The following is a 26,160-nucleotide window of genomic DNA, read 5'->3' on the forward strand; positions in this document are numbered from 1 at the left end:
AGCTTATGGTGTAGCCCCCCCCCCCCTCTGTCTCACACACGTCGCTGTGCGTATCTTCGTCTGTGTGGCACAGCACTCCTCCTCTTTGATAAGTATCCTCTTGCCTTCGTCTGCCGAGCCCACTGCTCTTCTGGAACTCCATCGGTTCACTTCTTACGGACACTTCAAATTATTCTTCAGAGATGTTTCGGTTCTTTTCGCTCGTGTTTATGGTGCCGACGTTGCTGTTTTTGGTGAGTAGAGAAAGAAGTCGAATCTTTTCTGAACTGTTTTATTCCCTGGTGATGGCGACGACATATGTTTCAGAAACTGTCTCAGTGCTGTTACTTTGTTGACTTTTCAAACCGGTGTCTGCTGTATTTTACAGACGCTAACGTGCTTTTGCATGCTCGTGCACATTGAGCAGCTAGAAAGAACCTCAAGCTCGTGACTATTTCAACCTATAATGTCACGTTTTATATTTGCAGATATTAACCAGACTATTATTCATAATGAATGGTGTGTGTTCACACCCAAGCGCCAGATAGCATCTTGTTTTGTTTGCACTGACAGAATACCTGGCTGCCATGACAACACAGGTGTAAAACATAAAGCCAATTTAGCCGTAAGTGTTTCAATTTGTATCAAAAACCAGCATCAAACATAAAGTGCTTATTATAGATCCACTCCTAAAATGTTTTTTTTTTATCTTTTATTATACATTTTCAAGCATTTGTGATAATTATTCCACTCAGATTTTGCAGTCTAAAATTTGTTAAAGGCAAGTTGGTCACAGATGCTTTTGTGATAACTATCTAACAGGTCTGTTTGTTTTGTACTTAACCATGAACATAACATAATTTGTAATGAATTAATTAATTCATAAGAATTTTATTTGCTCACTTCAGTGTTTGACAACACAACATATTGGATTCACATCTTCACAAAATAGAGTATACACTGTCCATGAACAATCTGGAGCAGGAAGAAGCGAACTTATAATACCTACCCCTCCCTATAATCACAACATCATCTACCACTAATCCAGACGGCCAACCCGTTAGTAATCACCTTCTCTTTTCACCAAACATCAAATGTAACACTGAACTCTGAAACAATCAAATACAGATTTACTGGATGAGTTTGTAGTTCCCGTTACTTTACCTTTCAACATTCTTTTAAACTGTAAAATATTAGAGCAGCTTTTTATATCATCATCCAGAGAATTCCAAAGTTTAACTCCACAAACTGAAACACACATTTGCTTTAATGTAGTGCGTGCGTGTGGACTTTTAAATTAAATTTCCGTCTATGAGCCTCCTCATGAGAAGTTGTATGAGAACACAAACAACTTCTGTAAGTTTTCAGGTAATGATCTGTTTCTGGCTTTAAACATAAATAATTACGTTTTAAAGTTAACTAGATCTTTAAATTTCAACAAATATATAAGCTGATAAACTGTTAGTATGTTCTCTAACATTCACCTTATTTATAAGTCTGATTTCTCTTTTTTGTAACACATACAAAGAGTTAATATTAGTCATATAAGTGTTTCTGCATACCTCCGAGCAATAACTAAAACATGGAAGAACAAGTGAACAGTACAAAATACGAAGAGAAGACATTTACCAACACATTTACACACTTTCATCTTTATAGAATCTATACGTTTCAAAGTCATCTATCATCATAATCATCTATTATCACTCTCAGAAATTTAGCTTCTGACACTCTTTCAATGTTAACACCATTTATAACCAAACTTATTTGATCATCCTTTTTTTTATTACCAAAAATCCTAAACTTAGATTTATTCCAGTTCATGGATAACTTATTTTTATCAAACCACCTCTTAAAGCTGGGGTTGGTAGTCAGATTTAGATACACTTTTTGTCATACTGGTTAAAATGATCTTTATGTCCTGATGGCAATCAATGCATAATGTGTTCTTAAAAAAGAGCGAAGAAAAGCTGCTATCTACAGCTGGAGTAAACCTGGGAAAACACCAACCAATCACAGGTTTTGGGTCCCAAAATTTTAAACCAATCAAATCCCGTCCTGCCGTTCTGCCCGCCTCCTGCGCGTACATTTCCCCGGCGTGCACTCCTCCGAGTCCCCGTCTCCTGCCTCTGCTTCCCCTGACTCTACTGACTGCCCCTCTCGCTCGACTTCGGGCCTGTCCCCTCTGACCCGATGAGGTACTTTGCTCAGGACTGTAGACAGATCAGAGTCTAAAAAGCTCTCACCACGGGGGCTCTGACAAGCAAAAGAATTAATGACATTCAGTAAGTCCTACAGAAATGTATATGTACGTCCGTCCGGACTCTGTAGGGATTCGTGAACACGTTGAGTTTTACTAACCGGTCACAGTCGGCCGTGAACACGTCAACCAACAAAGCAACAATCAATGTTTGAATGGATGAAAAACTTCTCCTCGTCTCTCCTCTCTCCCGCTCGCACACCCTACACCTCTCCTGATGCCTTCACTGACTGTCAACACTGTAGGAATTAAGAACATCAACACTGAACACGTTTAACAAACAGTAGAGCTGTTACAGTATTATATGCATTATAGCTTTTCTCTTGATATAGTTTCACCAGTACAACTGGATAATTTTAGCATGACAGTTGTGAGTACTAACAGCAGCCATGTTTGTTTGTGTTTTTAACTTTCACTATAATAATGTTATGGTGCAGACTGGTTTTGAATCAGTCACGATCATATGGTCGCAAGTAGGGGGGGGGGGGGCGTCGTTTTGGAGAAGCTCCGAGGGAGGAGGGGAGGAGTTAGACGACGTCATGAGGAAATGCTACATTCAAATTCATGCTAGTTTTCCGAGACTACCAACCCCAGCTTTAAGTTTGACCATTTCGCACACTATAGTAACTCTAATTGACTATAAAACCTTTCCAGAACAAAAAATATTAATGTCAGCCACAAAAGAATAAATTGCAAAATGCTGGAAACATCACATAATTGAATCAAAGTTAAAGACAGGGTAGCATCAACTGAATGTAAACAAATGTGTGTGGTCATGTCAGTTTTTTGTACGAATAAGTTAGCCCAAAGATATGAAGCCATATCCTTCAATTTACTTCTTTTCTGCCCATGCATTTACCTAAATATGAAGCTAACATATATTTCTCAGGAGTGGAAGGGTGTGTACACTGACTGCAAACAATTACCCAAGTATTTGACAGGTGCATGACTTTACAATGAATCCACCTGCGTTTTAATAAATGCTGTTTTAATTGCATAACAGCATACACATTTCAGAGGAACTAAAAAATGCTGCAGTACACCACTGTTGGCAGTGTAACGACAACACATAATTACCATAGAAATAAGCTGCACATCCTTATAGCATTGTAACCAAGCGGCTAGTTGAACCTGTAAACTCTCTGCTCGTTAGAGAGCAAAGGATTACCAGGGGTGTCTAATTAGTGTCTCAATTAGAGACACCTGTTGATAAAGACTGTTAGATTACACACAAAGTTAAATCTGCTGTCAATATCACCAATGCTGATGCTGTAATTATTCTCACATAATCTGGTCTGTTTAACTTTTCAGATGTCCTTACATGTTCTGAACAGTTTCTTTTTAAAATGAGAGATTTAGCGATGTTACCTGTCAGTGTAGAAAAGCAAGCCAAAGGTGTTGCATAAAAAGGACCCACTTTAATGTGGAGCCTGGATTCTAACTCCACTCACTGCCTCTCCCTCTATTCAAATCTTTTTAAGATATGGGAATGTTTTTTCCATTCTACCAAGCTTGAGCCACATACAATAAACCCTAATAACCTATGTCGTGTTTCTTCCTGTAAGAACACGCGTTGGCAAGTCATAAGGAGGTACGGGTGAACAACACAACAGAAAGGCTGTTGCAAAATGTCTTATCATTTCCAGACATGAGCCAATTTTCCCTTTACTATAGTTACTGAGTCCCTTTTTACTGAGTGAGGTGAATGGGGAAGTCTGTGTGAAGTCCTGGTGTTTTATATAAAGGACACAGACAGCGGGCTGTACACGTGATGTACGTTTGTCTGCGCTTTTTTTGTTGGAATGTTTTAAAGACAGCTATTGGTCGACTACTCAACAAAAAGTGTTTTAAGGGTGTTGCATTTAACATTTTTAGAGAAACTATGAAGATGTGGTTTGCATCTAAAAAGGAACAGTATCATCCTTATACCAAATATGTTCATACAATGTCGTAACAATACTACTTATATGCTTCACATTAAACCTAAGTTGAAGACATTTTCTTATTTTGCAATGCGGAGTATCTTCAGTCTTCATTATTCCCTCAATAAGAAGAATTTTCAAAATGAATGATCATATTTGCACATTAATTCCACTCCAGGAGTGACATAGATGTCTAAGCTATCAGCCTGAAAATCATTACTGGACACCACCTAAAATAAGTCTGAACATAGCCCATATCCCATATTCCAAAGTGCCAAAAATTAGCTTTCATTTTGAAAAGTATTTGAACAAGTTATAAAGTATAATTCTTTAACACTCTTAAGAGTTGGTCCCACTTTTCTACTATTTTTTTTGCAACATTTTGAATGTAGGATCAATGGATTCCTTATAAAAGCACCAGAATAATTGATGATGAAGACAGCTAAATATTTGATAGAAGGGTGGCAATAATTTTAACATGTTGCATTCAGTTGTTGAGGAGGCACAAGGTACATGTCAATATTTTATCTAACTGAACACGTAGAGATAGATCCACATTCAGCATGCCACTGCTGCTGTTGTCTACCAATATTTTGTCAATGTTTTCAAGTTTTCATGACGGTTGCTCACTGTTGTCACAAATGAAAATATTGATTTTCTAATAAATGACTGATAAATCAGAAATGAAAAATTAAGACCAAGGTTAAATAAGCTTGTTTAATTGAAAATTATGTTTGTTGTTACCCATCATCAAGGTTGAAGGAAGTAGCATAAAACAGTTGTTATTGGCAAACAAAAGAAGTTGAAATTGTGAAGATAACAGAGTGAGGCAAGATGCCGGTGAGTGCTCCATAAAACAACCAATAAGTATAACAGACTTTGGCTGCATGCTTTCTAAATCCAAAATAAAAGTCACAACAAAACCTGACTTACCAAACAAAGCAAGTAAACCGAGTGAAACTAAGCTTGCAAAAACCTAAGTTAGCCTCTATCACTCTTAGTAACAGTGTTCACAACTTTAACTATAACTCTAGGAGGCAAAGAGCGGAGAAGTGTCTGGCTGAAGCTCTGAGATGCAATTGACCAGCTTCGTAACCGGAGCTCTCCTCCCTGATTGGTGCGGCAGGTTCCAGTTATCTGCCCAGGGGAATGCATCACTTTGGCAGCAATCCAACACACCAACACTCTCATACACAGACACTACCAAATATGGTTAGTCACACCCACGAGCGGGCATACTGCTGTGGCGCGTTACTTGGTACAACTTGGGAGATTCCTCAACCAGCCAAGGCAGGGGTTCCCAAAGTGTGGGTCGGGACCCCCAGGGGGGTCACGAGACAACAAATGGGGGGTCTTGAGATGTCTTCCAAAATGTGTTTTTTTTAAGTTATCTAAAATTAGTACATTTTACCCATTATAGTAAAAAAATATCATAGTAGCTAAACTTGAAATAAAACCTTGAAAAAAGAAAATGTAATGAGTTTTCTGCCTTTCTTTGTTGCCAGATGACTCCTAAGTTTAGGGTTAGTGAACAGTTAATTATCAAAAGCATCAGTAGCAGTAGGTTAATTAATAGAAACACAGCCACATGCTCATGTAGGTAGGCTAATTTTCTCCAGACCAGCTAAATGAAGCCATATTAAATCACTTTGAGGGGCAGTGGGGGTTGCAAGTCTTTGTCATCTATATTTTGGGTGTCGTGGGCTGAAAAGTTTGGGAACCCCTGTGCTAAGGTATAGAGCCGGCAGGTTTTATTCCTTTACCTAGAGTTTTTAAAAACAGTGATACATTAAAAAAAAGTTGAATTTCAGTACTTTTATTAGAGCATGGCCATATTAGTATCATCAGCAAAACAGAAAACACAAAAGACTAATGAGTGGTGTGAAATAGTTTTTTAAACTTTGGGGAAAAAAAGGCAAAAAAGTTTTCATGATTCATTATTTTAAAAAAAAGTTCTTTCTAGTACAGCAGTATCTTATGTGGGATTCACTGTCTTTATTGCAGCTCCAGGTTGTTGCTGTCGTGAAGGGCAACTCAGAGGAACAGCTGGTTCGAAAAAAAAGAGAGTGGATTCTCCCCCCAAGACCACTGATGGAAAATAAGGACTACACAGGCCTTGAGTATATCGCCAAGGTAAGTCACTGATCTGTTACTTCACTTTTATTCTACTCTCAAAATGAGGCAAGACTGCTGGAGTAAGCTTTCAGATAATGCTGTTGGTTTAAGAGTCTGGCTACAACGCTCAGTGTTTGCTCACTATGCTACTAAAAGGAGCAAAACCAGTTTGTGTTTACTTCTTGGTATAGGAACAGGAAGGGATCCGGAAGTGATTGAGTGTGCGGTTTGTTTTTGGCTGGGAGAAACGGACTGTCAGTCTGATGTGTCCTTTCAAAATAAAAGCCTAACAAAATAAAAAAAAATAGCAAGGATTCTGGATATTATCAATCAACAATTTCAAATGGCTGGTATTTTACATCTACATGTCAAATCAAGCTGTGATTGGCTGGACTACATCATGAGGTTGTCTACTATTAGTCGAAACTATAATGACACAGTGGAAACAGAGATTCTTTGTTCATAATCTCTGATTGAAAATCTCCAGTATTATTGCCATTTTTTCCAATTTCATTTGGCATTCTTTTTGAAAGGACACGTCAGGCTGACCTGTGATTGACAGGACAGTCAAAACAAACCGCTCACTTAGAGCTTGGCAATATTAAAAATGATCTTATCAGGATAAAATATTTCATATCAGTTGATATCGATAATTATCACGATAAATATCAAATCATTATTTCTTTTTGCCCCGATTGAAAGTTGGAGAAACCAGACCGTTTGTTGGCTTGTATCTGGATTTAGTTTTCTGTTAAGCTTCTTGAATCCCTAATTTCTGACGGTGCTGGTGGACTTTTTGTGGAGTTTTAGTTTGTATATTCTTATTTTCTCAGGTCGAGATAATTTGTATGATTTGATTTAATTTTACAACAAAAATATATCAAATTGTATACTGTGTATCAGTTTAGTAGAGTATTGTTTTGGGTTTTGCACTCCCCTTTAAGATTACTGGGCGTCATGGGTGGAGTAATACTGTTTCACACGGTGCAGTGAATGCATCAAGTTTATTCAGTGTTCAGTTGTACTAAGGTTGCGGTGGACATTAAACGTGTTAGAAATGCCCAGCAGAAGTTGTTACTTCTGTTACCCACATCCTGAAAGTATATTTAATAAAGTGTATTAAGTTAAAGGTAAAGCAGAGTCAGCAGAGTGTTAGACTAACGACTCTGCATTTCCTCAGTGTCGCTGTCTCTCGTTTCAGCTGTGTTTACATTCTGCTTCAAATGTCTATAAGCCCCGCCTACCTCTGACCCTGCGACATGATTGGCTGTACAATGCCGTCTTTTTCTTCTGTCTAATGTTGGATGGCAACTAGCGTTTAAGGCTCATTAGAGCCCCCTCTCTTTCCAGTGGTTGGGGATGTAATTACATGTTTATCTATATCAAATTTTTATTAGAAACATTTGTTATATATATATATTAAGAAAAATTATATCAGGATAAGTATTATTAGCAAATTATCCCCCCGCCCTACGCTCACTCGATCACTTCCGGATCACTTCCTGTAGTTTGTAAATTCCTTTTCTGTCAGAATCTGTTGTTTGTAAATTTGTTGTAGGACTGGTAAAAATGTTCAGTCACTTGTAAAGTTGTCGCTTCTAAAAGTGTTTCAGATTTTTAAAAAATGTTTTGTTAAATGTAATTTTGTTTTGGCCTCAGTAAAAGTGTTTTGCTATGGTCATTTTGTTTTATAAAATGTAAAAATGTTTTCCTAAATATAATTTTTGTCTCCAACTTTGTAAAAGTGTTTCAACCTTTGTAAATTTGCATTGCACTTCTCACCCACTGTAGTCATTAGTTGCTAAGCCCAAGCCTTAAAGCTGGGGTTGGTAGTCACGGAAAACTAGCATGAATTTGAATGTAGCATTTCCTCGGGACTCCATCTAACCCCTCGCCCCCCCCCTCGGTGCTCCTCCGAAACGATGCCCCGGCTCACATATGCGAGCGCCGCTGATTCACGACCATATGATCGTGACTGATTCAAAACCGGTCCTCAGCACATCGTTTGTGTTTTGCACTACGTCAACTCTTGTCTCACTCAGTGCTAAGAAAACACCAAAACATTATAGTGAAAGTGAGAAACACAAACAAACATGAGATGTACGCGAAGGGGGCGGGCAGAAGTAGGACGGCATTTGATTGGTATCAAAATTTGGCTCCTGATGGTAGGGATTGGTTGGTGTTTTCCCAGATTTACTCCGGCTGTAGATAGAGGCTTTTTCAAGAACACATTATCTATTGATTGCCATCGGGACAGAAAGATAATTTTAACCAGTATAACAAAAAGTGTATCTAAATCTGACTACCAACCCCAGCTTTAATTTTGGGTTTGACCATTCAGTTGCAAGGACGTAATCTTAGATATCTAACCTGTTGCAGTTTGTTTTGGCACAAAGACACTGTAAGAAAAAGCGATTAAAATCAGTCTATGGTCGCACAAAGAACCTATTCAACTTAAGTGAGCATGTGCCAAAAGAACATTGGGAAACAATAAAAAAGAAAAGATCATAATAATGAAAATAAAAATCAGAAGGGAAACAATTCCAAACACAACAGGCAGCAGTATCTAACCACAGACAGTCAGATGAACCTACAGCTTTTCTTTGTTCATCTTTTCTTGTGCATTATTTTCTTTTAATTATTATTTATCTTCCTCTTTTTCATGTTTCAGATTCGATCTGATTTTGAGAGTCAGATGCCTATTGAATACTCTCTCGAAGGCATTGGGGCAAACCTGTTTCCGTTCCATGTGTTTACAGTGGATCAAACCAATGGATACATCAAAGTGAGCAAAATTCTTGACAGGGAGGAAATCGACACCTACAATGTAAGTGTTTTTGTTAAACATAATGAATCCCTGACATTGACGTCTTTTTTCCCTTTGATAAGAGCCATGACTGCTACTTTTGGAATGAATGTTGAGAGAGTTAGCAGAAGATTGGCTCAGAATAACATGAATCAATCAATCTGTATTTATATAGTGCCAAATCACAGTAAATGTTATCTGAAGTGTTTACAAACAGAGCTAGACCATACTCTGCTATATTATTAACAAAGTCCCAACATCAAGACAGGATAAGATCCAGTCTGATCTTATAGACAGGACTCAGGTAAATCTCATCTTAATCCGCCATGAGCAGAGCACTTTGCAACATTTAGCAAGTTACAGTGGCAAGGACAAACTTCCTTTAACAGGCAGAAACCTCCAGCAGGACCAGACTCATGTTAGACAGACATCTGCTAGACTGTGTTGGGGTTAGAAAGAGGGATAGAGGAGAATAAGAGAGAGATGATAGTGGTGAGACGGATAGTAGTAGTTGTAGCAGCTGAAGTCTGGCACGTCCACAGCAGCAGGCCGTCTACGGCAGTGGTTCAGAGGAAACTACGAGACAAGGGAGCTCAGGGACTCCAGAAAGGTCTATGGTGAATGGCTGTCTATGTTTGGAAATATACCTGCTCAGATGGATTAAACAGATTTGTGTTCCCTTCTTCAGCTGTTTGGTATTGCTAAAACCACTGGTGGTGAAGAAAAGGAAAAGAAGATTGGCATACGAATCGAGGTTCTAGATGAGAATGACAATCCTCCAGTTTTTGGAATCATCAACCAAGGGGAGGTAAAGGAGCTTAGTGAAAAAGGTAATTTTTTGGGGTTATCTGTACCTTTCAGAACCAATTAAACAATGTACCAATTCAGAAATCTGGATTGTGAAGCTGAAAAGAATGCAATGCTGATGTATTATACACTATTATTAATCTTGTACTGTTTGAGTTACTAGGCTTAGTTTTTTGACACATTGTGACATGTCTTCACTCTAAAGGAATTCACTCATACCTTTAAAGTTTTTATATTTTTACAACATTATGTATAAACCTTTGTAATCTGGTTAAACATATTTTACAAAGATAGATAACAGCAAGCAGCTCTGATAAAAAGGGGCATTACACAGGTTTTCAACCATTTGACAAATCATCATCAACAATGATGTTCAACTCTTTCTGACCGTATCTTTTCCTTCTTATTGAGTACACCACCTTGTTATCAGAGCACATCCGATAAAAGGATTTTGCAGCATTAAGTATTACATTGAATGACTGCTTCACTTAATCTTGTTATTAACAGATACATTTGTAATGAAGATAAATGCAACTGATCGTGATAAAGAAGGGACTGATAACTCTAAGATCGCCTTCAGCATCCTCAGTCAGAGTCCATCTGATGACATGTTCTACGTCACCCCAGATGGGAGCGTCTGGGTCAAACAGTCTAACCTGGACAGAGAGGTGTGCACTACTTGAAACTACCAGTATTTTCTGACTATGTCTCTGTTAATGTGCATATAAATATGTTACTGTGTGATGAAATGTGTGATGCTGGAGAAACTAACTACTTGTTTGATGACAGTGTATCCTAGTATTGCTTTGTATGGCAGTTGTTACTCTGATATCAAAGTGTTCCCATGTAGCTGTGTACACTTTGTTTCAGTATTTCTAATGTTTTCTCCATTCAGAAAGGAAGTCAGTACACTCTGACAGTGATCGGTAAAGACTTAAATGGCAAACCAGGAGGATATACTGGTACAGGAACTGTTACCATAAATGTATTAGATGTGAATGACAACCATCCCACCCTGGAACTCGAGCAGGTTATTTTCTTCCTCTTAGTTTTCTACATCTTAGTCTTTTGTTGATGTGCTTATGTCACAGATCACACGTTTAATTGAAAGACATTTTTATCAGCACAAATGTAATTTCACTGTATTTTCCATGCAGTACGAGGGCAGTGTTGAAGAGAACACAGAGGGTGTGGAGGTGATGAGAATCAAAGCATCAGACCTGGATGTGGAGGCAATAAACCGTGAAGCTGTCTATGAGATTGTGAAAGGCAATGAAGGAGGGTACTTCAGCTTTAAAACAGACTCCAAAACCAACGAGGGTATCCTAATGCTGGACAAGGTAATGCTGAAATTGTGACAAAGCAGTGTTTTTCTGCTGTTAAAATGTAGATGATTAACATGGTATGGTTTAGTCCACACAGTTTTTGTAATCAATGTAGTAAACGGAGTTATTACACACAATAAATTAAGAAGGGAACATGCCCATTGTGATAAAGAGTGGCGTGGACATAGTAAGAAGTAGGATCTCCGAAAAACAACAAATGTTTAGATATAGACACATGATGAATGAATTACTCGGCATAGTTCTCAGGTCAGGAAAGTTATACCCAATCATTCAAACCTGTGGGTATGATGTGTTGGATGTGTTGCCGTGTTCCTAATTGTGAGAAAGGAAGTCAGAGTGACCTGAAAAAAAAAACGGATTACAGGCAGAGTGCTTCACATTCATTGAGTTCTTTTAAGGTGGTGGTCAAATTGAGGGAACCAAATAAGAGGACCTCAGATTCAGATTCGAGACAACCAACATTTGGTGTCTGAGAGACAGGCCATAATATTGGAGAGTTTGTCATTGTGGCTACCAGTTAGTGGGACGTATAATTGGGTGTTGTCTGCATAGAGGCAAAGGTCAATATTGGGGTTCCGAATGGTTTGTCCCAAATTAACTATCCAACATTTAATGTCAGAGAGGCAGACCATAATATTGGAGAGTTTGTCATTGTGGCTACCAGTTAGTGGGACATATAATTGAGTGTTGTTTGCATAGAAATGAAGTAGGGATGAGACACGATTTTCGAATCTTCAACTATTCGTTCACTTTGTAAAAATTTTAAGAGTTACTGCGAATATATGAATATATGAATATATATGAATTCTGTTTTGGCTTGAAATGCCCATCCCTAAAATGAAGGTCAATATCGTGGTTCTGAATTATTTGATCTAGAGAAAGCATTTATGTGGAAAATTAGAATGGACCAAGAGTTGACCCCTGGAGAACACCACATGTGAGGGGAGCAGGGGTAATGGAAAATGTGCTTACTCTTCAAGATATATGCTGTAAAAGCCTCAGATGGCATTTCACAGGATTAGAGTCATCTTTATGCTGCCCGTAAAGGCAATAAAGGGTGTAATAATAAAGCGATCCACACAATAAACACAACACATGTATTTAAGTCTTCTTATTGGATTTGGTGGGCACGTAATGACAATAACCTTGCAAAAACATTGTAATGACTACTCGTAATGTCCCTTTGTGTTTGTTTTCACAGGCTGTGGATTATGAGAATGTGAAGAACCTTGATCTTGGAATATCAGTGAAAAACAAAGTTGCACATTATGCCGGAGCTACAACTGTCACCGGCGGTCTTGAAGGCAGTAGTGAAGGCAGTGCCAAATTAAAAACCTATCCACTCAAAATCAATGTGATAAATATAGCTGAGGGTGCAGCTTTTGATCCCAAAGTCAAGTCTATTCCCATCGTAGAGGGAGGCCACTCCATCAAGGTCAATGATATAATCGCCCGCTACAATGCAATAGATTTAGACACTGGGAAACTAGCTGAAAATGTCAGGTCAGTGTATGCACAAAAACTGCAATATCAGCTTATTTTTTCCACATTTTAATATGAACTAACATAGCTTATTTCTGCTGCAGGTATGCCAAGGGTTCAGACCCTGACAACTGGCTCATCATTGATCCAGTGACAGCTGAGATCAAACTGAATAAGTTGCCTGACAGAGAATCTCCATACCTCCTCAATGGGACATATATGGCTAAAGTTCTGTGCATAAGTGAAGGTACACTCTTTCACTTAATGTCTTCTCTGGATTTGTTATTTTACTTGTTAACTTGTAGTCTTATTGGAGAGATGTTGTAGAGGTGTGCAACGGTGCTGGCAGCTACTAGTTGCAGCTACTAGTTGCAGCTAACCTAAACAGTCGTTAATCCTCAACCTGCATGTTTTGAGCTAGGATGTATGTTCTGACGATGGACTGTTGAAATCACAAAAGCACAACATGCTATTAATTCAGTTGCACCTTCATAATATAATGTCAACTATACCTTATATGAACTGTTTTTTATGAAATAATGTACAGAGAAAAAAAAGACGGATACGTTTTGAGATTTTACCTTTAACACAAGGAATTTGCTGGCTGACTGCCAAATAACTGTAAAATCAGACGACAACTGCAGTGAATGTAGACAAACTGTATCAAAAGCCTGGCAAAATCATGCAAATAGGTAAAGGAGAAAATATGCTTTAACTTCAATATGATCATCCAATGAGGCCCTCCAATTTGGGGGTCAAATCGCAGTGTACAATTGTTGTTTACCAGCTAATTGTCCCCGAGTTTGTTGTAAAGGAATATGAAAATATAGATAAAAGAAATGCTGACTGTTTTTTTTCTAATCTCTATTTTCAGAAGTGCCTGGTAGAACAGCCACCGGCACTGTGGCGATCCAGGTGGAAGATTTTAACGACAATTGCCCCACCGTCACCAGCAACTTCAAGACGATGTGTACCACAGCTGATTCTGTTATTGCCAACGCTGAAGATAAGGATGCATTTCCAAACGGAGCCCCCTTTTCCTTTAAAATCATCAAAGAAGGAACCAAGGGTGAATGGCAGGTCGAACAACTTAATGGTGAGGAGAATTCAACTCTAAAAAAACTTAGTGTTGATACATAATAATATGTACGTATATGCAGATATTGAAGCATGGCTAATAAAAATGGTGTTAGCCGTTGGTATCTTTGGGGTTATGAAGCTCAAACATGGTGGTTGACATATTGGAAATGCTTACTCCAACTACCTGCCAACTATTTTTGATAACTAAGATGAAAATAAAAGCAAGGCTTTATAAAAATTGATAACCGACCTAAGCTGTATTGTATGTTAAGGCAAGGCAAGGCAAGTTTATTTATAAAGCACCATTCGTACAAAGAGCAATTCAAATTGCTTTACAGAGTTAAAAACAAAGCAAAAACCATAACAGTAACAATCAACAAAAACATACCTCAAACATTTTATCAATCAATCAATCAATCTTTATTTTTATAGCGCCAAATCACAACAAACGTTATCTCAAGACACTTGAGATAAAATACATAAACCACTCCATGTCAAATTATGAACAGAGACCCAACACCTTAATCCACCATGAACATTGCACCTCGCAGTATTTAGCTAGTTACAGTGGTCACTCTCTCAGACCTCTTGACACCCCAGCAGTTTACAAAACTAACGAGTTACAGAGAAAGTATCCTCAGTTTTTGTCCTTCACACAACCCTAAAACACATCGTTCAGTCTGCCTCAGACACCAGGAGTTCATTTTTGGTTAGACCTTTAAAAGCAGAAGGGAAAACCCTTTCCCCTTAATATTATATAATGGACTACTTTTTTGAAGAGCTTGCTTGATCAAAATGCTGGTCTCAAAATATAATGTCCTGTTTTTCTTTTGCTACAATTGGTGAAAAAATGTACAATTAGAACACTTTAGTTCTAATTATGTTTGGTTATCAAAATCATCCTACATTCTGCCTGGATCCATCTGTTGCTCACAAAGTAGCATAATGTAGGCCCACTTGCTAAAAAGTAAACACTAACAAGCAGGGGCATGACAAGAGTTTTTTTGACTGGGGTGGCCCAAATGGAGCACTGACTATGCATTGGTTGCATGAAGTAAGTGAGACCCCACTCCAATTAACAGTATTCATTTTAGCATGTATGCTGAAACACTGTCCATATCGTTACTTTTAAAATGATTTTTTTAACACTTTTTATTTAATAGTTTTCAAGAAATAAAGTATAGAGAATACACACACACAAAAGAAGACAAAACAAAGATGTAACAGTATGTCAGAATTAGCATGGATGAGTTTGCTTATGATTTTTATAAGACTTAGGGTTGCAAAGAGGTGGAACATTTCCTTGGGAAGTTAAGCTGGTGAATTTTGGAAATATTCCAAATTGGAAACTTTCCATGGGAATTATGGGAATTATGGGAATTGAGGGTAATTTAATGAAAAGGTATCATATCCAAGCATAAATACTTGTTTTGTCATAAGCAAACATCCATCCAAAGTAATGCAAATAAAAAAGCATCTTTTGTGATGGAGGAATGCACAGTGCATGTAGGGGGCGTGGTCTCATTAGCCCTGCCGTAAGCAGCATGCTATGTGCATGTGATTGAGGAATAGCATAGATATTCAACTGTACTTGCATGAAATCTGGTTGTTTGAGTCAGGGTTATGCTAAAATATATTTTCCCCAACTATATTTAAGTTCCCTATTAAGAGCCAACCTTCAATTTAGTAAACTCCTGGTTTATTCACGTTTATTTCTATGGAAAGTTTCCACTTTGAAAATTCCCAGAATTTTGCAACCCTAATAAGTCTACCTTCTGTATATAAAAAAAAATGTTATTTGTGGTGGGGTCGGATTCAGCCAGTTTTTAGTTTCCTGTTTCATTTCCGTTATTCTTAATCCTATACAGGTATTTGTCTGATGTAAGAGACAGTACCTGGAGGATGGTTCCTAAAAGCAGGTGTTGTGGACCTTGTGAAATATTACAATTAAAGATCTCATTGATTTCATCTCCGACTGAGGACCAGTACTGTTTCAACACAGGGCCCGTGTATAATATATGAATGTGGTTGGCTTCAGTTTCTCCAGTTACGCCAGCAGCTTGATGTGATATTGTGGTTGTATTTGGATTGAATGATCAGTGTTTTGAAGTATCTTATTTGAAGTTTCCAGGAGAGCTCCCTCCAGAATAGTGAGCTTGTAGTTGTCCAGGTATTAGTGCAATCTTCCCATTTTTGCCCTGATATGTTAACCTGTAATTAATTTTCCCAATTAATCAATGCTTTAGGTCTCAGCTCTTCCCTCTCCCTTGAATAAGTTCATATATTTTACCTACTTCATTCTTAGTGTTTAGTCTATTGTATGTGTTAACTATATATGTAACTAAGGGGTGTATATCATTAGGGTCTTGTTGTTGCCTATTGTTTTTATTAAATAGCTTCGTACTTGAAGATATCTAAAAAACTGAGAATTTGAATGATTGAACCATTTTGAGAGATTCTCAAAAGTGTCTACCCCTTATTTGTAATAATCTGGCTAAATCTGGTCAGCCCTTATTCTGCCCATATTTTAAATGTATCGTCTGTCTGTTGCTGAACAAAGTAGCATAATGTAGGCCTACTTGCTAAAAAATGAATGCTGACAAGCAGGGGACAAGGTTTTTCGGACTGGGGTGGCCCAAATAGAGCACTGACTAATGCAGGGGTAGCATGAAGTATGTCAGCCACACACCAATAAATGGCATTCATTTTAGCATTTTTGTTCCATATTGATACTTTTAATCCGGCTTCTTAAGGCAATTATAGGTTGGCATTTTTGGGTGGAACCAGGAGTGGTCAATCAGATAACGATAAACCCTGTGGCTTCTCTTCTGCGGACAGTGCAAATATTGATGCATAAATGATGATAAATATGTTGTTTTGAGATTTTTACACACCACATCTTGTCAGCTACTCTAAGATCTCTTTATAAGTATGTCATATTACAAAAAAATAAACTGACACTAAAAAAAAAAACATGACAGAGAATTGGCCTGCTCACTCAAACCACTCAGTGCTGACCCAAAGTGGATAGTTTATTTGAAAAAATGTTAGCACTCGCAAATAAGTTGACAAACTTTTAATGTCAATAATCTGACATCAGCAAAAAGAAATGAAACAAACGCATTTCAGCCCTTGGTTTTCTTCAGCGTCTCACTAATTGGTTGGGTGTACAAAATGCTACCAAGTAACATAAACACAAGAATCACAGAAAAAAAAAAAAAAAGTAATACAAATACACTTAAACAAAAACAACAATTAAAATAAAATAAAATTACACAAAAATACAGAAAAAGCATAAGAAATACACAAAACAGCTCGACAACCTCTCCACTGATCAGAAAATGAATTGCTACAATACAAAAATACAATATTGACAGAAAACAGGAGAAAGAAAACTCATAGTTTAAACCTCCAGGAGATTCAGTCTGTAGATGAAGGATCCAGTCTGTTGCTGTTCCTTTGCTGCTGTCAGATATTTGACATTAAAAGTTGGTCAACTTAATTGCGAGTGCTGACATTTTTTCAACTAAATAAATAAAAAAATAAATAAAACTAAGCATAAATAATACAGAAAAAAATCATCATTATAAAAAGAGAATTTTAACTCAACTGAATTAAGAAAAGAAATGAAATGAAAAAATGAAATAAGATTTTTAAAGAGTATCATAATCTTGTCTGACAGTTTTTTATCTTCATTTTATAACCGAAAAAAAAATCATGTTTTGTTTTGTTTCATTCGGATGCTTTAAATAGTTTTTAAAACGTTGGATTACTTATTGAAAGAGGAGTCTGATTAAACCCTGTAAGGCCAATGCTTACTCATTGACAATAGACCCATATGTGATTTGTGATGAGAAATGTATTGTGTTTTTCTGGACTTTGAATTTCTCTGTTTTGTTGCAGAAACTGCAGCTGTCCTAAGGGCTCAGGGTACAGTGTGGCCGGGTGTCTATCAGGTTGCATTTGATGTGAAGGATGCACAGGGAGTGGCCTGTTCAGAGCCACAGAAAGTGGATGTTCAAGTGTGTACCTGTGAGGATGGAGTGGAATGTGGAACACGATTGGGTCTCATCGGCAAACAATCAGCGTTAGGACCTGCTGGCATTGGGCTGCTCCTCCTGGGCCTGCTGCTGTTACTACGTAAGCATAATGTGATACTCAAACTTCTTAGTATTCCTTTTTTATGAATGCTTGATTTGTTTTCTGTGTTCAGGGGGATTTTAAGAGAAGGTAAGTCAAGACAAGTTTAGGCCAAAGTAAAGGCGTGAGCAAATTAGTTTGAACTCAGACCAAAGTTTGGGTTACATGTTGGCCATCAAATACATGTTCTCCTTACATAAGATATTAGCTAAACATGTTCAATCCTTCAGTTTAATATACAACCAAAGAAAAATAAACTTTTGCCATTTATGGTCCGATCTTAAATATCAGAGCATAGCCATGGCGACATGTCCTCCAAACAGGACTAAACATTAAAACTAAACTGCAGAAAAGTGTGTTTTTTCTGCAGACGGAAAATATCAGATATTATGTTATGTTTTCTGTGTCAAAAAGATTAAATTAAAATATGTATTTTATGTTGAACGATATAAATGAAGACCTAGCTTTGATTACCAAACATTTGCTTTCAATAACAATACCTCTATTGATTCAAAATAGATAAATAAATGAGCTTGTACACAGGTCATGTGGCAAAATTGTTAGTGGGGCACAGAGATTGGGCGCTTTTTATTTTCTGTAATGCTGTGATTCGATAACAGTCAGATAAACAGACTTCTCAAGGCATTAAAGCCTTCCATGCTGAACCTCTGACATGTGATTTAACATACAATATAACATAGTTGATATTATACGCTGAATAAGCATAAAACTAAGTAAAAAAAATGTAGTCATGTATGAAATGTAAAAAATATTCCAGAAGACCATAGAACAACTAAAATATATCTAAGTTTGAGCCATGATTGCTGGAATTGTCACTGTCAAGAATGTAATTGTAACGAGATGTCTTCTGAAAAAAAAAGAAAAAGAATTGGGATTATTTTGAATTGCATATTTTATCCATTAAAAATATATACCAAAAATGTGACAAAATTGTAGATACAATTATGCATATTATTTCTTCTAGTCTTTTTAAATTACAAAGAAGCATGTGGGTTTTTGGATTGGCCTATTTATTATTGTGTGCGGCTGTGAGCAACATTTAAACACCTCAAGACAATGGGCCTCATTCACTAACAGTGCGTACACACAAATGTGTGCTTAAACCGTGCGTTTTCTTACTTGAATTTATTCTGACACTGCAAATGAAAGTAGAACTTCCCCAGACCATGCATATGCACAAATGATGACGACCAACTTTCTCAGAAAATGTAAACACATACTCTTTTAACTAAATGCATGACATATTTGAACTACTTTCAGTAAAAGAAAAAAGCCTTTAATAGAATTCATAAAAAAAAGGGTAAATTAGCTAAATGTATTAAATAACCATGTAATTGACGCCTTTTCACTCTTATCATAATTAGCATAAATCTTAAATTAGATACATTGTTTACAATTAAAAATATCACAATGTACATATTAAATTGTCACATTTTTTATGTTAATGAAATCGTCGACCACTCCCACCAACAGTGCCATGAATTAGCGCATCTGTTGCCAAAACCAGTTGATTAGTTGGAGCCTATTTAAGGGCATGCAGTGAAAAAAAAGTATCACAGTTTATGTCCAAGAAAGTAAGCGATGGCAGATCTAGCCTTGCTTGAAGACATTCATTTTAAACTACAGCACTGTGGGGATGTGTTTGGAGGCAGGAGCTTTAAGAAACTGATGGCTTGTTGATGAGCATTTATATGTTATATTTTATTTATTTCTAAACTCTCTATCCTGTTTATGCTGAAATGTTGTTGTTTTTAGGTGGGTGGGGATATGGCCTTAAAATCTGGTTTATGACTCTATTTGCGAATCCTGAAACCCCCCAAGAGGTGCGCTATAACAACGTGCATACCCACATGTGTGCCGTAGTAGAGCGCACATTTGGGCTGCTGAAGGCTCGTTGGATGTGTTTGGGCACAGCTGGTGGCAAGTTAATCTATGCCCCTGAGAAAGTGTGCAATATAATTGTGCCGTGCTGTGTTCATTAAATTAAATCAATTACCATTAGGCAATGGTTAAATATCATCACTTTATCCATAATTTCAGGAACATACTCCTGATATGGAGGTGTCTCCAATAATCGCAGGCATTCTTTAATCCTGAGCTGTCAGATCAAGTGGCCCTTGTCCTCCTCCAGTTTCCTTCCTTCTTTTCTGTTCTGCTAGTCTTTTTTTTTTGCGTCCACCTAAATATCAAACAATTTTTTCTTAACCTGAGCCACGGTGCGAACCTCAGGAGACACAGTATTAACAGCCTCAGTAATTGAAATCCATGCTTCCTTTTGTTTTTTGGTCATGGTGACTCCTGCTGATACACTCCAGAAAAGTGTTGGTTTTCTTGCCTCAACCTCCGCAACAATCACCTCTATCTCTGCCGGTTGCGGACACGCGCCTGTCAATTTAGAATTATTCTGATTCACTAATATATGCACGTGTCATGAATCCGACGGTGATTTTGCGAGTGCACTTATTATATGCACAGAGTAAGATCATTTCTACGCATTTATTAGTGAACGAGGCCCAATGGGGGTTGCAAGTCTCTGGCACAGTGATTCTGGGGGTCGTGGGTTGAAAAGTTTGGGAACCCCTGGTCTACACCACATGGTGTTATGAGACTGAGTGCATGTCTGACTGCCATCTACACAATCAGATTATAGATATTACTGTGTCGATAAGAGAGACTGTATCAAAGTCAGAGTTAAACTGAGGCCGTTTAGCTGGGATTTTGCCAGCTCTAGTATAGGGCCCCTAGTGGCTAAAAAGCTACTGTTCACTTTTTGGCTAGTACAGGAGAAAAACCACAATGCATTGTCTCAGCTCAACTGCGCCTCATCTGTTTGAGGATTCCACATCACACTCTGAGTACCAATTAGCTTTACTAAAACTATATTGTTATGTTTTTTTTACAGTCATTCCTCTCTTGCTGCTGGTCTGCAATTGCGGAGCTGCAGGAATTCCTGGCGGCTTCACAGACATGCCTTTTGACACAAAGTCGCATCTCATTAACTACCACACTGAGGGCCAGGGAGAGAGCACGGTAAATCCTTTTAACACATGAACTTCACTGTTGTTTTATATACTGGTCTCTCACTTTTTAGATTATTTCAAGGGACATGATTTTTGAAATTCTGACTTTGTTCTATGATTGGCTCACTGGCTTATGATAGGCTGTACCACTGATAACCATGCCAACGCAACCGGATGGAGGCATGGTCATAGTTAAGGAGAAAGAAAGACAGTCACAATCGGCAGGTTTGGGTTTCCATCAACCTGTCATCAACATTGACAGGATGACTGGAGCCGCCTATGGAGAAGGACATTACAGAGACAGCACATGGGAGATGATGAACGCGCATGGCAATGGCTTCTACTCTACTGAGATGGAGCACAGAGAATCTGGAGTAGGTGGAGGAGTTTATGAGGGCATGGCCCTGCCAGATCACCTTCTTCTACAATACTACACTCAGGTGAGGAGTCGTTTAAATGTTTGTAAACCCAAACTCTTTGAAACTAGTATTCATATTTTTCAGTCACGTGACCACCACAGTAGCCTGGAGGGCAAAAAAGAGCGTAGTAACATGACGGCTTCCATTCATTCAGACCGTCTCTCCCTACCAAAAGTTCACTGTCAAGCCTCGACACTAAACATTAACCTTCTCCTTAACTTACTTAAGAACACTTTATCACCAGACTGTCAGGACAAATTTGTCTGGCTGTGAAAACAGCCGTTATTACTAAGCTAGCGTAAGCTGGTTTGCTAGCAGTGTCGAAAAGTTATAACAGCTGGAGTTGTTTACATCGGTCCACGCACTGAGACAATGTCAGGAGTACTACATCCACTAAAAATACATTAATTAAAATACTTTGTGTTTACTTCAATTTACCATTAATGAAATGTTCACTCACAGACGTGTGGACTTTTATTGTTGTTTTGGTCCCTCACCAGGGACAGAGGAGCATCTAATAGAATCAATCCACATCTCCTCCTCTCAGGATTTTCTTTCTCAGATGGGAATCTTACAGGGATATCAGGTCTGCAGCTTCAAAGAGACAAAAATAAAACTAAACTTAATAATGAGGGATCCTGACCTCGCCAATGTCATGCCGTTTTCTGCTGGCACACGTAGACACCTTTATGAGCCAGAGTTTACAGAGGAAAAGATGATTCAATGCACCGGTGGAAAAAAAGTGGAGGAACTTCTGAGCTAAACTGGAGAGCAGGAGAGATTCCGAGTTCCCTGGTGGTGCAGGTGTGTAAACTGTGAGCTAATGCACACAGTTTACACACAATGAACTTAGAAAACTTTGTTCTGTCATGAGTAAGACTTGGTAACAACAGTCCCTCCATACCAGGGGTTCCCAAACTTTTCAGCCCTTGACCCCCAAAATATAGGTGCCAAAGACTTGCGAACCCCACTGTCCCTCAAAGTGATTTAATGTGGCTTCATTTAGCTTGTCTGCAGAAAATTAGCCTACCTATATGAGGATGTGGCTGTGTATCCTGTGCCTTTATGATTTAACCTACTGCTACTGATGCTTTTGATAAATAACTGTTCACTAACACTAAACTTAGGAGTCATCTGGCTGCAAAGAAAGGCAGAACACTCTATTTTCAAGGTTTTATTTCAAATTTAGCTACTATTTTTGTGGATATTTTTTACTATAATGGGTAAAATGTACTATTTTTTGATAACTTAAAAAAAAAAATCTGGAAGACATCTCACGACCCCCCATTTGTTTCTAGCGACCCCCCGGGGGGTCCCAAACCACACTTTGGGAACCCCTGCTCTAGACCTTTTGGGAATGAAGATGTACCATCAGATCACAAACTAGTGTGGCTACTATAATTACTAGTGACATAAAACTCATACAACCCCACTTCAAAAACAATGAAATATCCCTTTAAGAAGCAGAACCCGGGCTTGTCTCCTCGTCATATAACTGAAAAACAACTGTCCGGCTTTTAAGTTTTAAAACACATAGTTGGCAGCAGAGCCCAGACATTTCCCTGTAGCCCGTAGCAGGAAGAAGCCTCTTTTTGTCCTCCACGGGGGGCGTTCAACAAGTGTGTGATGTCACGTCAAAACTATGAATAGCTGAAATAGTTAAACTGTAAATAACCTGCAGGAAAAGTTCAACTAAAAATAAACCCAAAGTTTACCTGTTCTTTCATTTAAGACCACGGTGAAGTTTGTTCTGTATTTATCTGAACATACACGTGGCTCTGGGGTTTCTACTGACCAACAATGAGTGTTATATTTTTTTAGGCTTTCATTTAAAAATCAATGGTTAATAATCTTTCTGTTTGTCTTTCAACAGAAACTGGCCAGTGGAAATGAGAATCTTGCAGTGGAAGACGGTGTCTTGGTCCATGACTATGAGGGCAAAGGCTCTCTTGCTGGCTCAGTGGGCTGCTGCAGCCTATTGGAGTCTGACAACGACCTGCAGTTCCTGGATGACCTTGGGCCAAAGTTCAAGACCCTGGCTGAGGTGTGTGGTGGCAAGAAGATTCAAACTGAAGTCAAACCAGTGTTCATACCTCCCCCTCGTCCTGCCATCAACACTCAGAGCTCAGTGTCAAGTGTGGTGACCACCCAACAGCTGCCTCCTCTACCCCAGCCACAGCTGACCATCCCCCAAACAGAGCGCACTGTCATCAAGGAGACAGTGAAGGAAAGCACAGTGAGAGAAGGGATGACCACAGTGAAGGAAGGGATGGTGAATCAAGGCCAGATGGTCATGCTACAGCAACAACAACAGCCAGCAGTCTACTACACCGCAGCCCCTATGATGCAGCCGATGCACTACATAGTCCAGCCGCAGGTCCAGAACACTGTGCTGCTGGCTGAGGCACCAGCCACCAACATGCAGGGCATGGTCCTAGTTAATAGCGGTCAGACTGTACCTGCTCAAGGCATGATTGTCCAGGGGCAGACCATGATGTCTACTGCACAAGCCCAGAGCCCAGGCATGGTGCTGGTAGGGGGGAGTGGGATCCAGGGAGGCGGTGCCAATCTGATCCAAACCGGCATCCCCTCTGGCTCCCAGACCATGATGGTTGTGCAGGGCAAAGTCCCTGCAGGGTCGATGAAAGTGCTGAAGGGGGGCCAGACCAGTCTTGTGCAGGGGGGCACTCTGCAGTTAGGGGGATTCTCAGGATCTCAGAGAGTCGGCGAAAGCAGCACATCAGCTGGCACTCAGATCAGCTCAACTACCACCACTGTGAGCACAACCCCCACATACACCAAACTAGTGACGCAGGAGATTAGAGAAATACCCTGATTGAGACTTTGTCAGTGATGCCAGTGAAACTGTTTCTCTAGCAGGGTCCAGCTGGTGATGGGATGCTTGTGGGATTCAGGTCATGCATATTTGTAAATAGAGAGGCAGGGCAGGTATCCCACTCTCCTGTACTGTTAGCTTTAACAGATTGAACTATTCTGTACATAGTCAGTACTCCAACCGGGAAAATAGATCAATCAGACTTGGAAAAAAGAAAAAGAAAAAGTATCAATGGTAAGCTTCCTGTCTAAAACTCTTCAAGCTGAACTATGTGGTGTCCAACCCTGCCCCACCTCTCTACTGCTTCGCACTTTGCTTAGGAGTTTGGCTCTGCACTAAAGGAAACCCCCCTTCTCCCAACATTTTGAGGATGCACTACATTTGTTTTATAGAGATATTATTTTAATTTACTTTTGTACTTCTAGCTATTGAACTCCCTGGACCACTAATTGTATCTCTTAAAATTCCTCTAATATTCCTTATGGCTATGACAGACAAACTATTTCATCATTGTAAACCAATTCCAGAGTCTGTGTTGGAACCATGAGCAACACGTAGAACATAACTTTTCAATTTCAACAATTGCTACGTCATGCACTGCGTTTTAAGGTTGATATATGTAAGATGATAGAATGAAAACTCCATTGAGTCAGGAAAGGTAAATCCACCAATCAATCAATCTTCAAATCACAACAAACATGATCTCAAGACGCTTTTAGAAACATAGCGGGTCTAGACCAATCTATGTTAAATTATTAACAAAGACCAAACATCAAGACAGGATAAGATCCAGTCCCCTCTTACTGACAGGACTCGATCGTATTTCATCTTAATCCACCATGAGCATTGCACCTTTAGCTAGTTATAGCGGCAAGGAAAAACTTTCTTTTAACAGGCAGAAACCTTGAACAGAACCAGACTCATGTTAGACAGACATCTACCTAGATCAAGTCGGGGTTGGAAAGAGGGATAGAGGAGAATAATAGAGAGAGAGAGAGAAAGATGATAGTGATGAGACAGATAGTAGTAGTAGTAGTAGTAGTAGTTAGGGATGGGAATTTCAAGCCAAAATACTATTTGATAATCATTGGCATCTATTCGATAATTATTCAAATAATCCACTGCCACTCTCTGGCGGGAATACTGTATTACAACCAGGCACCAGTAAAATGATGAGAAATTGTTCTTTTAAAATGAGAAAATATTTGAAGTTACTCTTCAATTTTCACAAAGTGAACAAATATTGGAATATTCCAAAATCATAGCCCATCCCTAGTAGTAGTAGCTGTTGCCACTGGAGTCCGGCACTTCCGTAGCACCTGGAGTCTGTAACGTCCATAACAGCAAGCCGTCTACGGCAGCAAAACATGGAAGTAGAGTTCTGATGACACATGTAAGTTTGATCTGCAGCTGCCATAGGGGTGAGCCCGACTAAGGATTTGCTTAGTCGAATCTGAGTCATCAGATTTTGCCCATAGTCGAGGAATAGTCGAATGTTTGTTGTTTTTCCTTATTGACCCAAAGTCTGCATGATGGTGACCACATGACAATATTACGCATAACCCTTTACAATTAAGAGACTTGTAGCTTAAAGTAAAAGGGACAACAGAATATTATAAGCATAAAACTTAGATTTTTTAATTATATATTGAAAAACAACGAGGTGATGAAGGAGAGAAAACTAAAATAAGGCCACCATCCGTTAAACATGGAACAACGCTCCACTATAGAGTAAGGAATCAGGAGATATTTATACAGTGTTCACACAGCAGAGAGCAGCGCTGCGGAGGGTAGTTTGTCCAACTTAAGGCTAAACATTTGTATAATGTTCATAATCAAACCTGAACCAGCTAAAGGGTTTTTAAATCTCTTAACAGAACCTTTTAAAACAGTCTTTCATCGCGTCTTTGTCCGCTTGAGTCTTTTC

The 26,160-nt window shown here is 38.7% G+C and overlaps 1 protein-coding gene across 1 annotated transcript; it reads left to right on the forward strand.

The window, feature by feature from the left end:
• Positions 1-4,995: 4,995 nt before the first annotated feature.
• Positions 4,996-25,021, forward strand: LOC117829040 (desmoglein-2-like). The gene is made up of 14 exons (XM_034706557.1): positions 4,996-5,001; positions 6,166-6,294; positions 8,948-9,103; positions 9,771-9,912; positions 10,397-10,557; positions 10,785-10,919; positions 11,047-11,229; positions 12,437-12,738; positions 12,822-12,964; positions 13,592-13,813; positions 17,701-17,937; positions 20,861-20,988; positions 21,119-21,418; positions 23,271-25,021. The coding sequence occupies exons 1-14, from the start codon at positions 4,996-4,998 to the stop codon at positions 24,231-24,233; spliced, it is 3,207 nt and encodes a 1,068-aa protein (XP_034562448.1). The 3' UTR covers positions 24,234-25,021.
• Positions 25,022-26,160: the final 1,139 nt, after the last annotated feature.

The sequence above is a fragment of the Notolabrus celidotus genome, chromosome 2, assembly GCF_009762535.1.
Source record: "Notolabrus celidotus isolate fNotCel1 chromosome 2, fNotCel1.pri, whole genome shotgun sequence".
Classification (NCBI taxonomy): domain Eukaryota; kingdom Metazoa; phylum Chordata; class Actinopteri; order Labriformes; family Labridae; genus Notolabrus; species Notolabrus celidotus.